At 34.3% G+C, this 13,452-nt stretch overlaps 1 protein-coding gene across 1 annotated transcript in view; it reads left to right on the top strand.

Moving 5' to 3' along the window:
• LOC133171769 (centrosomal protein of 192 kDa-like) overlaps window positions 1-13,452 on the top strand; it is a 35,114-nt gene that overhangs the window by 15,487 nt on the left and 6,175 nt on the right. Inside the window, exons 21-34 of the mRNA XM_061306567.1 lie at window positions 84-1,715; window positions 2,757-3,016; window positions 4,166-4,312; window positions 4,462-4,593; window positions 7,421-7,640; window positions 7,770-8,130; window positions 8,463-8,609; window positions 8,786-8,870; window positions 9,029-9,193; window positions 10,026-10,206; window positions 10,334-10,416; window positions 11,783-11,904; window positions 12,036-12,151; window positions 12,308-12,515. Of these exons, the coding sequence (XP_061162551.1) occupies window positions 84-1,715; window positions 2,757-3,016; window positions 4,166-4,312; window positions 4,462-4,593; window positions 7,421-7,640; window positions 7,770-8,130; window positions 8,463-8,609; window positions 8,786-8,870; window positions 9,029-9,193; window positions 10,026-10,206; window positions 10,334-10,416; window positions 11,783-11,904; window positions 12,036-12,151; window positions 12,308-12,515 (3,859 nt within the window). The remainder of the gene's footprint in view (window positions 1-83; window positions 1,716-2,756; window positions 3,017-4,165; window positions 4,313-4,461; window positions 4,594-7,420; window positions 7,641-7,769; window positions 8,131-8,462; window positions 8,610-8,785; window positions 8,871-9,028; window positions 9,194-10,025; window positions 10,207-10,333; window positions 10,417-11,782; window positions 11,905-12,035; window positions 12,152-12,307; window positions 12,516-13,452) is intronic.

Here is a 13,452-nt window from a genome sequence, read left to right on the forward strand (position 1 = left end):
GGGAACAAGGATCTGATTTAGTAAAAAAATATATACAAGTAGCTTTAGGAGTACATTTACATGTATAAAAAAATCTTTTTCAGATTCTCTTAGTATTACTCTGCTACATTCCTTGCTACAATCTGTGCCAAAGGACACAAGACCAACAGAACTGTCTAAAATGGTCATGGCATTGTCTCAGAAATCTTCCAAATCCATTCATCATCCTGTCAATAAATCAACCAAACTTCCCATCAGAAGAGGGTCAGATGTGATCAATAAGATCAAAGGGTCGTCTCCAAGGAAATCATCCCAAGACTCGCCTGAACATGACAGGAGTCAGAATTCAAACTCCTTTACTTCCAAAGGGTCAGATCCTCAGAGAGAAGATGATACAGAGCTGAAGAACATTCTGCATAAAACTAGGCCTGATGGAGAAGAATCAGATGTGTCGCTGTCTCCCATCAGTAGGAGTAACAATGTGACGCCCTCAGATGTAATGTTAAAAACTTCATGTCATAGTGATACTGTAGAGGCCATTGATAGAGGGGCTGTACATGCTAGCCATCAGATGGATAGAGGTCAACAGTATAATGTATCGACCTCTTTACATAGTCATGGAGGAAGCCATAGATCATCTCAAGAAAACATTCGCCAGCCTTCAAGTGCGTCAGTCAATATCTCAGATTACAGGGAGAGGTCCAGACACAGCAGCGCTAATAGTGAATCCAGAGAGAACCGGATTAGGTCTCCACATGGTAGCACTAAAGAAGACTTAACAGGTCATCATATTCCAGATGGCACAGACTACAGTCTTAAAGCAGACTATCCACATCAAATAAATATGGGAATGTCAAGAGAAGATTTGGTAGGCACTGAGGATATTCAACTTGCAGATTCAAGGGGTTTTGATCTCATTGCCAGTGATATGGGACTTGAGACTGATTCCAAATACCAATACCATAGGGTCAATAGAGACTCCAGTGACCAAAGAAGCAGGGAAAGAAATAAAAGTAATTATCACTCAAGAAATGATGATGACATTGATTGCAGTGAGAGATATCATGATGTTAATGAGAATTTTAACAGTGGTAGGACTTCTAATGCAGCTAAGAAGTATGAAGTGCAAGAAGAACTCGCTGAAGGTGCACACAACAAAGAAAATGTATCTAATGTTCAGAAAACTCAGGAAGACAGGGACTTAATGCCACCTCCACCTGTTCCAAGTTTTCACCATAATCTTGTTCCACATCACAAAACTTCAGATCCACCCATGTTACTTACAAGACAGTCTCTGTTAAAAAGCAGCTTTGCTCAACAGTATCTACCACCTCCTGCCACCAGGAAAATTTTATCCTCTAAACACTTTTCTCAGTCCCATGGGAATATTTTCACAATGAGGCAAGACCACCCTCCCACCCAAGACCATGCAATGAATAAGAAATTATCTCACTCACAAAGTGACATTCAAGAACATAGTATAGCTGATCTTAGTCAGCACAGTTTGGTAACACCAGACCAGTCAAGACATCGGAGGATTTTGTCTGAACCAATGACTGATGGGAGAAGACTGGCAGATGAGGCCAGTATGTTCAGACAACCCCCTGCATACCACAGCACACCATTCCAAAGGGATGCCACTAATATGTCAGAGACACAATTTTATGAATTAAATCACTCCATGCTGTCTGTTGTGGATGGAGAAAGGTCTATTGTTGATAAAGATTTCAAACCAGGTAATATTCTATGATACTGTCAATTTTGACAAATCTTTTATGGTATGTCACTCGTCAGCCTTTTAGAAAAGTTCATTCAGAACCTCTTACTTAAAAACTATTTATTACAATTCAATCTTTATAACATATTTAAATTAAACAATGTAAAATGTTCAACATTCAATTAAAAAAACTGCTCAAAAATTCATAAAGAAGCAAGATTTATAAGGGACTATTTCTTGTGGTGGAAGGATATTTAGCAGAAAATTCTGCAAATCTACACATTTATTGAATTTAATATCTTGGAACTTTAGCCTCACATACTTTTACTCGGAGAATATTTTCTGTTATGATATGCCTGGAATATTAAATATAGATCTCAATTTATATTTTTATAACAAAATTTACATCTTCGCCAACAAACTTTGCCAAGAAATGAAGATAAAGAAGTCAAGATAAAATTTACACAGTTTTTTGCCAGAAAATGGCATATTTTGACAAATATTTCAAAATTTACATCACTGACCCTTTTTCTTTCATTATTTTAAACTACTTTTCTACTACTACTACTACTTTCACCAATCAGCACTTAAGTCGTAAAAAGTTTGATACAAGAAAATATTCTATTGCCTATTTAGATTTTTAATACCCCAAATATGAGACTTTTTTAGTGCAAAAAGGTCACAATAATTTACGCGCATTAATTTGCATGATTTGTTCAATGATAAATATTATTCAAACTATTTTACGTAAAATAAGATTATGTTTATTGCCATGGTTACATCTGATAAAATATGATAACGGTTAAAGTGATTAACCAAAGAGTTACAATTTAAGTTCAAAATGGTCAACTTAATTGTACCGTAGCTCAGTTAGATGCACACTGAACCCCCCCCCCCCCCCCCCCCATTATCTTTGCGATTTTGAGTCATACTATACGAGTACTTATCCAAAATATACATGTACTTCTCAAAAAATCCTTGATATAACAAATTTCACGAGTGACATACCTTAATATAGAAATTCTTCAGTACCATAGATTTTTTTCCTTTAATTTTCAAGCCAAAACCACCATACCAGAATACACAGGACTAGCTGCCATTAAGGCCCCTGAGATTCTGGCCTTCCCTGATGTTTGTTGTGTGGGAATCTCTGTAAAGACTACCCTCCCACTGACCAATCCGACCAATCGCTGGCTAGAGTGTATCCTTCAGATCCGACAACTCTCAATGGATGGACAGGCAGTGGGCAGCAGCATTACAGTGCCATTTGAGATGAAGCAGAAGGTTATCATTGAACCTAACACCATGGAAAAGATAGAGGTTTGTTGTATTATTTGATAGCTTCATCAGTATTTCATCACACTGTTCAGTTAGGAAGTAAGACATTATAATAGGATTAAAAAGAAAAAATTTATTTCACTCTGGCATTTACAAGAAATACATATACGAGTATGTATATCAGAGATGCAGTTTTATGAACTTAGATACTATTTTTGAATTGACCACTTTATGCAGTTTATGATGAAGGAGAAAGGTCTTCTATTGAAAAGGATTTCAAACCAGGTAATACTCCAGAGTATTAATTGCATCCATCTTGCATTGTTGCAGATGTCTTGAGTCTGGCAAAGCTAGAGAGGGCAATGTCTATTTACTGATACAAATTTGGCCTGAGGCCATAAGTTTGTCAACAGCTATTGGAATTTAATTCTTTACTCTCTGTTTATTATACACCTATTTACTGGGTATGAGGACAATAGCAAGTTTATTGTCCCCTAAGACAGCAACTATTTCCCGAGGCACAGCTGAGTTGTCCGAATAGTCAGTAAATAGATGCTTTATCATACCAGAGCAGACTTTGTGTCATGTCATGATCTGGATAAAACCAGAAAAATTCCGAGATAAAAAGCTCGGGAAATTGAATGCTGCTGGTGAATAGTTCAACAACTATTTCACAATGGGCAAATAGAACAAAAAGTGTTTCATGGTAGAGGCCATTTAGAAAAAATAGCAAGTATATTAGTGATATTTTACATAGAAAAAAAAAATACACAGAGGTATAGTAGTAAAAACAATCATAGATCTTACCTGTTGTCCTTTTTACTAGGCCATCTTTACAGGGAAGAAAGGTGTCAGATGGACTAAAGCTTTGTATCAGAGAAATACTGTCGATTCCTAAATATACGTGAGGAATTAATTATCACGTAATTTCGCGAGTAGCTCCATGCGCAAAATAAAATTACTCGCATTTATTTTTATGGAGCTGAAATCCGTATAAAATCTATTGATCAACCGTCCACCCGCGATTTAATATTCTTGCGATTTGACGTCTAAGAGTCATTTCGCAATACATGTATTAAGTTCTCGCGTAAAATAAAGAATCTACAGTAGTCCAAGCTTATACCTAACCCAAATGTTGCATATGACTGTTGATACATGTACATGTATTACAAAATAATTTTTGCATTGTAGGTAATCTTTATTCCTAAATTGGCTGGTGCATATGTAGCTGAACTGTTGATCCATTCCCACAGATTTACCCAGGATAGGGCAACTGGATCTACATCTTATCCCACAGTGGTCACAATCCAGGCAATAGCAGAAAAACCCAAGATTGAGGTAACTTAGGACAATGTTTTAACCATACTGGTCAACTTTCTAGACCTAGAGAAATGTCTTAGAAGATAATCTCATTCATGTATGAATTTCTACATGTCAATTTCATTTGAGGTCGCTATAAGCAGGTAACACAATTCTAATTTGGACAGGTCCATGGCTATGGTTTGGAGAATCGAGTGCTGAACTTTGGCCAGGTGACCTGGGGGAGTTGTAAATCCCTGACCCTGGGGATTGTTAATTATGGACAAGCCTCTCTCCCACTCAGGCTCTCCATCTCATGTGTAAGTATATGTTCATGTATAAAATTAAAAAAAAATTACTGTATAGGGGGATTAAATTTGTAGGTGTATAATTTTACATACTTGTCTAATATTATCCTTTGACACCTATAATCATGGGTGTTTGAATTCAAGCAAATATAAAGTATGTTTTTAATGTTGAACATTTTTTCTTCTTCTTAAATTCTCCACATTATTAGGAGCACAAAGATACATGTAGTTAAAATTAATACAATGTGTTATTTCCCCCCTGTGTAGTATAAATCATATTCATGGGGGGAAAAAACTAAATATTGTTTACCAAAAATGTTATGTCTTGTTACTCAGTGCATGAGTCCTATGCATGTACTTCTTATGTAAATTTGTCTGTATCCCTTCATACATTGTAACTTCAATTTACTGTCAGATGACATAACGAATGTTTTTAATATCTTTCTGTTTCAAGATGTTAAAATACTGGACTGTTAATAAAATTCTAGTGGATCAAAGATAGATTCATATTACATTTTGTGTATTGAATGCTTTTTGCTTCAGCAAATTACTTTATTTTTAGAACCGTATGATTTATCTAATTAACAAAGAATGAGGTAGACCAAGTGTGCTTATTGTTCCTATTTGAAAAATGACTCAAAGAACAATACATTAGTTCATAATTAAACACTGATAATTGTGCATGTTAATATTTAAGACTCAAATCTTTTAAAAAAATGAAGGAAAAAAATTGATAGTATACTTAAAGGTTAGTTGAAGGCTGGAAATTTGCTACTTAAGGATTTCCTCAGTTTCATTGATTTTCCATGGATTTAGAGCTACATGTACATGTACATTTCGCTGTAGTGCACCAATTATAAAATTTACAGCATTCTCTGAACAAGTATTCATGACATGTACAAGGGCTTATAAAGTTCTTGGACTGGTGTCATAAAAAGTACATCAATGAAGTTTTACACATTTATTCAGCATCATCTTTTCTGTCTACAGATTGAACTTTAAGACATATGGTTATCTTAAGTTCAATTGTCAGTGTTTTTATAATTGATATTAAGACCAACCTCAAAATACAAAGGATTTCTACCATGAGTGTAATGGAAACAAATATTTTTACATGTATAAGCATTTGTTGTCCAAAAATGTTCATTCACTCGTGTGATGTGACGCAAATCTGAAATTTTACAACTTTTACCTTATTTTTTAAGTTTTTGACATCGTTAATTAAATAGATAATGCTTAAAAAAATTATTGGTTAAAAATGACTGCAAGGGGGGTTTGTGTGTGTCTTTTTGCAGAAATTTTATTTTCACTTTGGAAAAAAACTCCCATAGACCTTGGAAATGTTTGAAAATGCCAGAGAAAAGAAGTCTTAGATTACCTGTTTTTAAATGGCACAAAAGATTCAGAGAGAGGAGAGACACATTAAATGCTGATTTGGGGTCAGGTTGTCTTTAAGTCAGTCATATCAAAAAGTAACTCTGCTCGTGTGTGGTAAAAATTGAACAACAAGTGGATTAAGCTGACAAAGTCAAGATATTTATCTTTTGTATAGATCTATTTACAATTTTGAATTTTGATATCAGCTGTTCTTGAAATTTTAAAGTCAAGATGAATTAATACCAGAGTAGCCAAACAATAAAAGTGTACTAAGGCAGAGGAGCAGAAATTGAAAAAGCAATGATATTGTCGAACACCACAAAGGTCAACATGACAGCGTCTGGTGATCAATTTATGTCTCAGATGGACATTTTTAAACATATCAAACTAAATTTTAAACACTTCTCTGGTTTTTTGTTGTTGTTTGCCTTCATAGTATTCATTTTATTGCATCAGTCCACAAACTTTTTGAAAACCCCCTTGTACACCTTGTATATGTCAGCAAAGATATGCTCACTTGTGCTCAGAAATATTCCCATATCAGAAAGATTCTAAAATTCTAATCATAACAAAATTAGGAAAGTTGTCCTATTTTGTCACCTTCTTATAACCTTTGTGTATGCTGTTAATTCAATTCAGTATTGATTTTAATGCAGGTATCACTTTTTGTTCAGAAATACAAACTGTGATAATTTTAGCTGTTTTGATTTTTTTGTCAAAAAGAGAGTCTTTACTATACCTTGTTATTAATGGTACCAGTTAATGTAAGACAGACAATTTCTTCTATCATTGTTTTTGATACCTCTGATCTGTTTGCCTTTATGATTATATGAATTCTATTAAATCTGATACTATTGCTGGTGATTTTCAGACTAAGAACCTTGGCGTTGTAGGTATCTTTAGTGGGTGCTGCACTTCTCTATATTGTGCACTCGTCATATTTACCTAGCATTTCATTGTATACTTCCCTTCCCTTGTCATATTGTGTGATTTATAACAGAATTTTGAGATTCATGTATTCTAAGATTTGACCAAAGTAACTGCTTCAGCAGCTTTGTTGTTTATTTCTCTGTACTTTTCCTGATAAACTGTCTACTGCTTTTCAAGCAAAAAAAATTGTTAGTAATTCTTGTACAACTTTTACATATAAGTAGCAGTTCGTTAATTTATTTGTATTCATGGAACATTTCATGATCCTGAATTTCCTTCATCACATTTTTCTATCATTTGAAGGTTTTCTAATCCAACACAAACTTGAGAAGTACTAAAAAATAAATAAGCAAATTTTCAAATAAAGAATTGACTAATAACACACAGACTAACAATTTCTGTATATTTATCATTATGGAGAATGTAAATTTTCTTCTTAGTCTTTGAATATGTAGTTATTGTATGTCAATTTAAACTGATTGTACATGATTTAGCAAGTAATTAATAATAAATTTGTGTGCATCTCTGGCAGAATAACATCCCTTGGCATTGCTTCTCCTTTGATCGTAATGGACAGAATTCCACACTGGGAGATATCTCCATCATCTCTAGGAGTAGCCGCCCACAATCTCCTGCATTAGGAAAGACGGTCGTCACACTATGCATCCCGGGACGGTCAGCAAAGGATTCTGGGATCACTGAACAGGAAGTAAGAGTCTGGTGTCGACCACCAGACAAGAGAATAGACAGAGGTATTTTGTACTTATAGTACATTCCTGAAAGTAAATTCTGTTTCATGTCTCATTTTGCTTTGCTGTTTAAATAAGAGGCTTTTATGTTAGCCTTAGTTGTAAATTGAGAACTATCGATTTTATTCACAGCATTGGCTCAGAATCCTCCTGATGAGATGACAGCTCGGATTGACATTGATGTGGACACACCCACAGCTAATATCCCTCCCCTTAGAACAATAGACTTACAAGCCATAGTGGGGGTAGCTAGACTTCACATCCCTAAATACCTTGAAATGCTCAAGTTGGAATCCACAGTGAGACAGGCTGCTAGGGATTCTATAGCATTGAAGAACTATGGGAATATAGATCTAAATGTGTCCTTAAGTATTCCAGATCATGAGGATTTATTCAGAGTCCGTCCAAAACAAATAACAATCCCTCCAGGACAGGAAAATGAGGTAGTGGTGGAGTTCTTCCCCTTGGAATCTGGGATAAAATCACTAGAAAGGTAATCTTGCAATAAATTTTCCCATTAAACATGAACCTACTCTTATTAAGTAGAAAAAAAAATCTGTTGAATGAATATGATGTGATCAGAGAGCTTTCATTAAAGGAAGGATATATTTCAAACTAACATAACAGTGTTTCTAAAAGATAGTGAAAGGATACATGTATATGATACATGTACATATCAGAAAAAAATTTGCAATAAAAGCAGAACAGCAATTTATGTTTATTTACCTATCAATGTATTAGTTATTTCATTATCAATTGTCTTCATTTAATGAGCATGAGCTTATTCTTTGTCTTTATACTATATATTTGTTGATTGTGTTTCAGTGTTCTGTTGATGAATGTGGAGCCTGATGGACCTCTGTATGAGCTCCCAGTTCTGGGTAGTGTGGTGGCCAAGAGGCAGTCTACTCCTATAGTCCTCAGTGATAGGTGTTTCATCTACTTTGGTGGTGTGGGTATTGGAAAATCTATGTAAGCATCACTTTGTAAATGTTTTCTGTTATGCAAATCCGTGTACTTAAAGTTCATAAATCTAAGCACATGTATGTGCAGTCCCCCCCCCCCCCCCCCATTTAATATTTTTATACATTTACTTGTTCAATATACATCATTGGTTTCTTAATACCTTAAAGTGTTTATCATTCTAGGGAAAATAAGTTCCGGTTGAAAAATCAAACACAGTATCCTCTGAAATTAAAATTGGAAGTTAGAGATGAAGCACATGTTTTCAAGGTAAAATATTCCTTCTATTGAATCAGATGTCACTCCTTTGATTTCCTGTTCCATACAAATGAAAAAAAAAATTCTAGCATTTTTAGGTACTTGTATGGATGAAATGTACATACAATGTATTTTATATATAGCATTTAAACTTTTCTTTGGTATTTCAGCTGAGAACATCATCTATTCAGTCTAACAGTTTAACAGAGATAAGAGATGTCATTATCCAACCTCTAGAGACCTACCCTGTATATGTTACCTACTCCCCTCTCTCGGCAGCACTGAACTCGGGGAAAATTGTCATCAAACCATACGATACAGCTTACAAGTTCTCTGTAGGTGATTTAAGCTCTTAAAAGCAAAATATGTAACAGTAACCCACTGTGCCCAATAGAAATACTGTAAACCAATGATTATCATGATTATTTATCACAACTTTTATTCACAATTTGTAAGTTAAAATCTATAATTTTTGTGATTGAAGAAATATTCTACATGAATAAAAAGTGAAATAAGTAGTTCATGGAGAGAAATATTTGTGAGTAAGGGAATGTCGCGAAACTCGACAAAATTTTTCGTGAATGATGGTGGTTTACAGTAATTAATGTGCATTTGCTTTTTAAGTTTGAATACTGTATACAGAGAAATTTTTGGCCTTTCCGCCTCGTTTTAAGTAGGCAAATTTAAAACAGGGTGAATTCAAGAAAGACAGCATTATTTCTTAAACACAACAGAGTCTGAGCAAATTTAAAATGGGGCAAAATCGTTTTCAAGTGCAAAAATAACCAGGGGGGGGGGGGGGATAAACCTGTTTACAGTATTTATTGAAATAACAGTATTCTAAGCTGATATATACATAAATAATTGTATCAAAGTAGAGACAAATTGAGTGTTTTAAATATTGTAGCTGAATTTTTCCCCCCCTTTAGAGACATTAAGAGGTGTATTAATGTTCATTTATCTTTTAAAAATTACAAAGCTACATTACTTTTTATGAAATATTCAAAATTGATATATATCTCTGACATTGCCTGTCAGGTCATTGATAATTTCTAGGATGACATGTTATTTGTACTACACAGATGTATGTAATCAAAGATACATGTACCTATCATGGTTTATTTATTGCATGTGTAAGATGACATGTTGTTTATATAATTACCATAGATACCTGTGACTGGTTATGGAGGAGTTGGTAAGCTGGTTGTAGAGGGAGCCAGCATTGCTGACATGAATAGATACTGTCTGGACATGGGGGATATTTCACTGGGACAGGAGACTGGAGAAAAAATTATTGTACGGAATGTCGGGTCAAGACCAGTCTTTGTCAAACTAATGGCCTACACAGGTTTGTATGATTAAAAATGTTTGATATTCATCTTTTTCTATGGGATTGGGGACACAGTTCTCAAAATAAGAACTGTAGATATAATCACAGTGTGGCTTACATTTAGTTCACCTCTGTGTCATTTCAGGGTCACAGTGTAGAAAGGATAATATCTCTAGTAAAGTGTTGGTGGAACCCAGTGAGTTTGTCCTAGAACAAGAGGGAACAAAGGTATATTTTGCCAATTTATTTTGCAAACAAAGATCAAATGTTATGGGATATAGATACATACATGTACAGGTAAACTTCGTTATCTTGACATCGATGGGACCATCGGAAAATGTCGAGATATCCGAGGTGTCGAGATATCAGAGTTGAGACTTGACGTCCAAGATTTCACTGCATAACCAAACACATACATGTGTATAAGCTTATCATAAGTACATGACTTCAATATAGACTGTAGGTCAACTTATTTCAGCAATCCCTCTATTTTTATTAAAAATCTAAGAAGTTATTTTTAAAAATTTTATTTATAAAGCCTGTTCTTTCTCTTTATCGAAATCATTCTAAATTTTTGTAGTTTTCCATCCAGCATTCGCGTGTTACTTGATTTTTGTCAGAACAGGATACGAAATGCGCTCTATAAACTTCGAACCGAACCGTATAAACATGATAAAGTCGACATCCGAGATACTAAAACATAATTAAATGCGTAATTATTTTTTTTTCTTATTTCATTTAGGAAGAATGTGCATTAATATTAATTTTTTAAGAGATTTGTGTATCTGAACTAACGTAGTGATATTACAGATGCATGAATTACGGATGATTCGGTTAATCGTGTCGTTAATCGGATTATTTCCTGTTCAATGCATTTTAAGTACAAAATATTATTAGAACATCGTTTAATTCTTTAGTTTGAATTTATTCAATATGTTTATTATTCTTTGTAATTTAGTTATCTTTTTCAATTTTAAAAGTTATGTTAGGTTTCGACATAAATAAACACCTGTAAATTTAAGCAGAATCGTGTAGATTTATCAGTGATATTACCCAAACTGAACATTAAGCAATTAACGTTTCAAAGACGCCGAGGGGGCTTTGGATTCACCTACAAACACAGCCTATAGAATTAATTAAGCAGCATGCAGTCATAACATGGGTGTGAAAGGTGTGAATTTTTGACGACGTCGAGATACCCGGAGCCGTCCGTGCGTGACGAGCGACCCTATCTGACAAACAGTTAGGTTCAGTGGAGCAGAAAATTGCCGATGTCGACATATACCAGGTAAATTTTGCTTTTGGGACCGTGAATATACGTCGAGATAACCAGGGTTGTCGAGATTACCGAGGTCGACATATCAGAGTTTTTGCAAATCATTTATATAGTAAATACTGCCGGGACCGCGGACGGACGTCGACATATCCCAGGTTGTCGACATATCCGATGTCGAGATACCGAAGTTTACCTGTACTTTCTTCATAATACATGTGTATGTAGTTACATTGTAATTTGTTATATCTGTATTGTGTTGTATTGTTTTATCTGTATTGTATTGTACTGTATTGGTGTTATTATTTTTTTTATTGGCAGTCTGTGATAATTGTGTTGAACCCTTCTGATCGAGAGACATCACTGTGTACCAACAGCAAACAAATTGTGTCTACAGTTGTGGCCTTTTATGGTGACGAAATTTCCAGGCAGCGATTTAGAAGGTTTGGATCTTAACAAGATTTTATCTACGGATTGCTCTGATATTTTACATGTGATTCAATGAATTCTAAATAATACTACTTCAGTTTTGAGACTTACAGGAAGGTTCCTTACTATTCTTATTTCTCATCAGGGCCTTGAGATCTTCAGCAAAACCTTACAAACCAAGCTCTTCTATTGATGCATTAGCTCTGACACTCAATCTGAATCACGCCTTCCCAGATGAGAACTTGGTTCCTGAATTCCCAGGTATTGTCCTTAATAGTACTATAGTATAGATCTCTTGTTATTCCTTCCTTTTTGTCTTATTTTAAAAAGATTTACAAAGTTTATTACTTTGCTATTATTTTTATAATTTTCAATAGCCTCTTGATATTCTTCACTGAGGATTTATCTTATTTTCAGCACCCCAGGAAGTGAATATGAATTCCCTGATTGACACATTTTACAACTCCATGTCCAGGCTATATATAGCTCTTGTAGGATCACCCTCAGAACTCTCCCTCACTAAAACTCCACAGATTCATCACTCTGGAAAATCTCCCATCAGTGTAAAGAAAGGGTTTAGAACCAGTGGCAGTCTGACTGGAATACCCTCCAAAGATCCCAACAGGTAAATGGGACTTCTATCTATAATTCTTATTACCGTAAATTTTGGAAGATAGGACGATACTTTTTTTCTCAGAACCGCTGGGGTAGTCCTATTTAACGAATCGACCTATCTAAGACTCAAGTTTACGAAAAATGCCCCAAAATCAGTAAAATATAGTCAATTTTATAGCAAATCTGTGCCATTTTCGTATTTTTTAAAAATTTTTTACCGAGAAAAAAATAATAAACAATAAAGAATTATATATTTATTCCATTGATTTCTTTTAAAAAAAGTTCCATTAAATATCCGTTGATGTACAAAAAAAACTTATTATGTAGTAAATAATGTCTCAAAAGATATTTACAACATGCTGTGTCCATCTTGTGGAGTTGGAAGTCGCAATCGTTTACTAAAAATAAAACCGCAACCGTATCAACGTTTAAAATACGGAAGAGTTTTCACAATCGCAATTGTAATCTTTATTTTTACCATTTATTTGTACCAATTAATTGAAATAGTATACCTGAATATTTTTTCATTGTCTTGTGATATTTATTTAAATGTAAAATGCGTGAAATAAATTGTTACCAGTAAATTCCTAAAATTATTTACCAAATATACCGCTAGTCATAACTATTTTGTTTTATATCCCAAGGGGTACACTGAATTATACAAAGATTGGCTTCTAACAGAATTTTAATTGTGTGACAGATAAAGGGATATATACTGTGTATACAAAGGTGTTAACACCTGTGTTGGTTTAAACACCTGCGGGGCATGATTAACAGATCCACGTGCCATTACAGGGGTATTAGTGTTATACATCATTGAACAAACAAAACTGTGAAATTCCTGATGACTGTTAAATTGCGAATGTACTCTCAATTATATTTATTTTTTACAACAATATCTCAAGCAAAATTATAACATGTAACAGTATAGTTTTTATGCTTAGATT

This window comes from Saccostrea echinata, unplaced genomic scaffold (assembly GCF_033153115.1).
Source record: "Saccostrea echinata isolate AGI-Se365-2 ecotype Australia unplaced genomic scaffold, CSIRO_AGI_Sech_v1 ptg000054l, whole genome shotgun sequence".
NCBI lineage: Eukaryota > Metazoa > Mollusca > Bivalvia > Ostreida > Ostreidae > Saccostrea > Saccostrea echinata.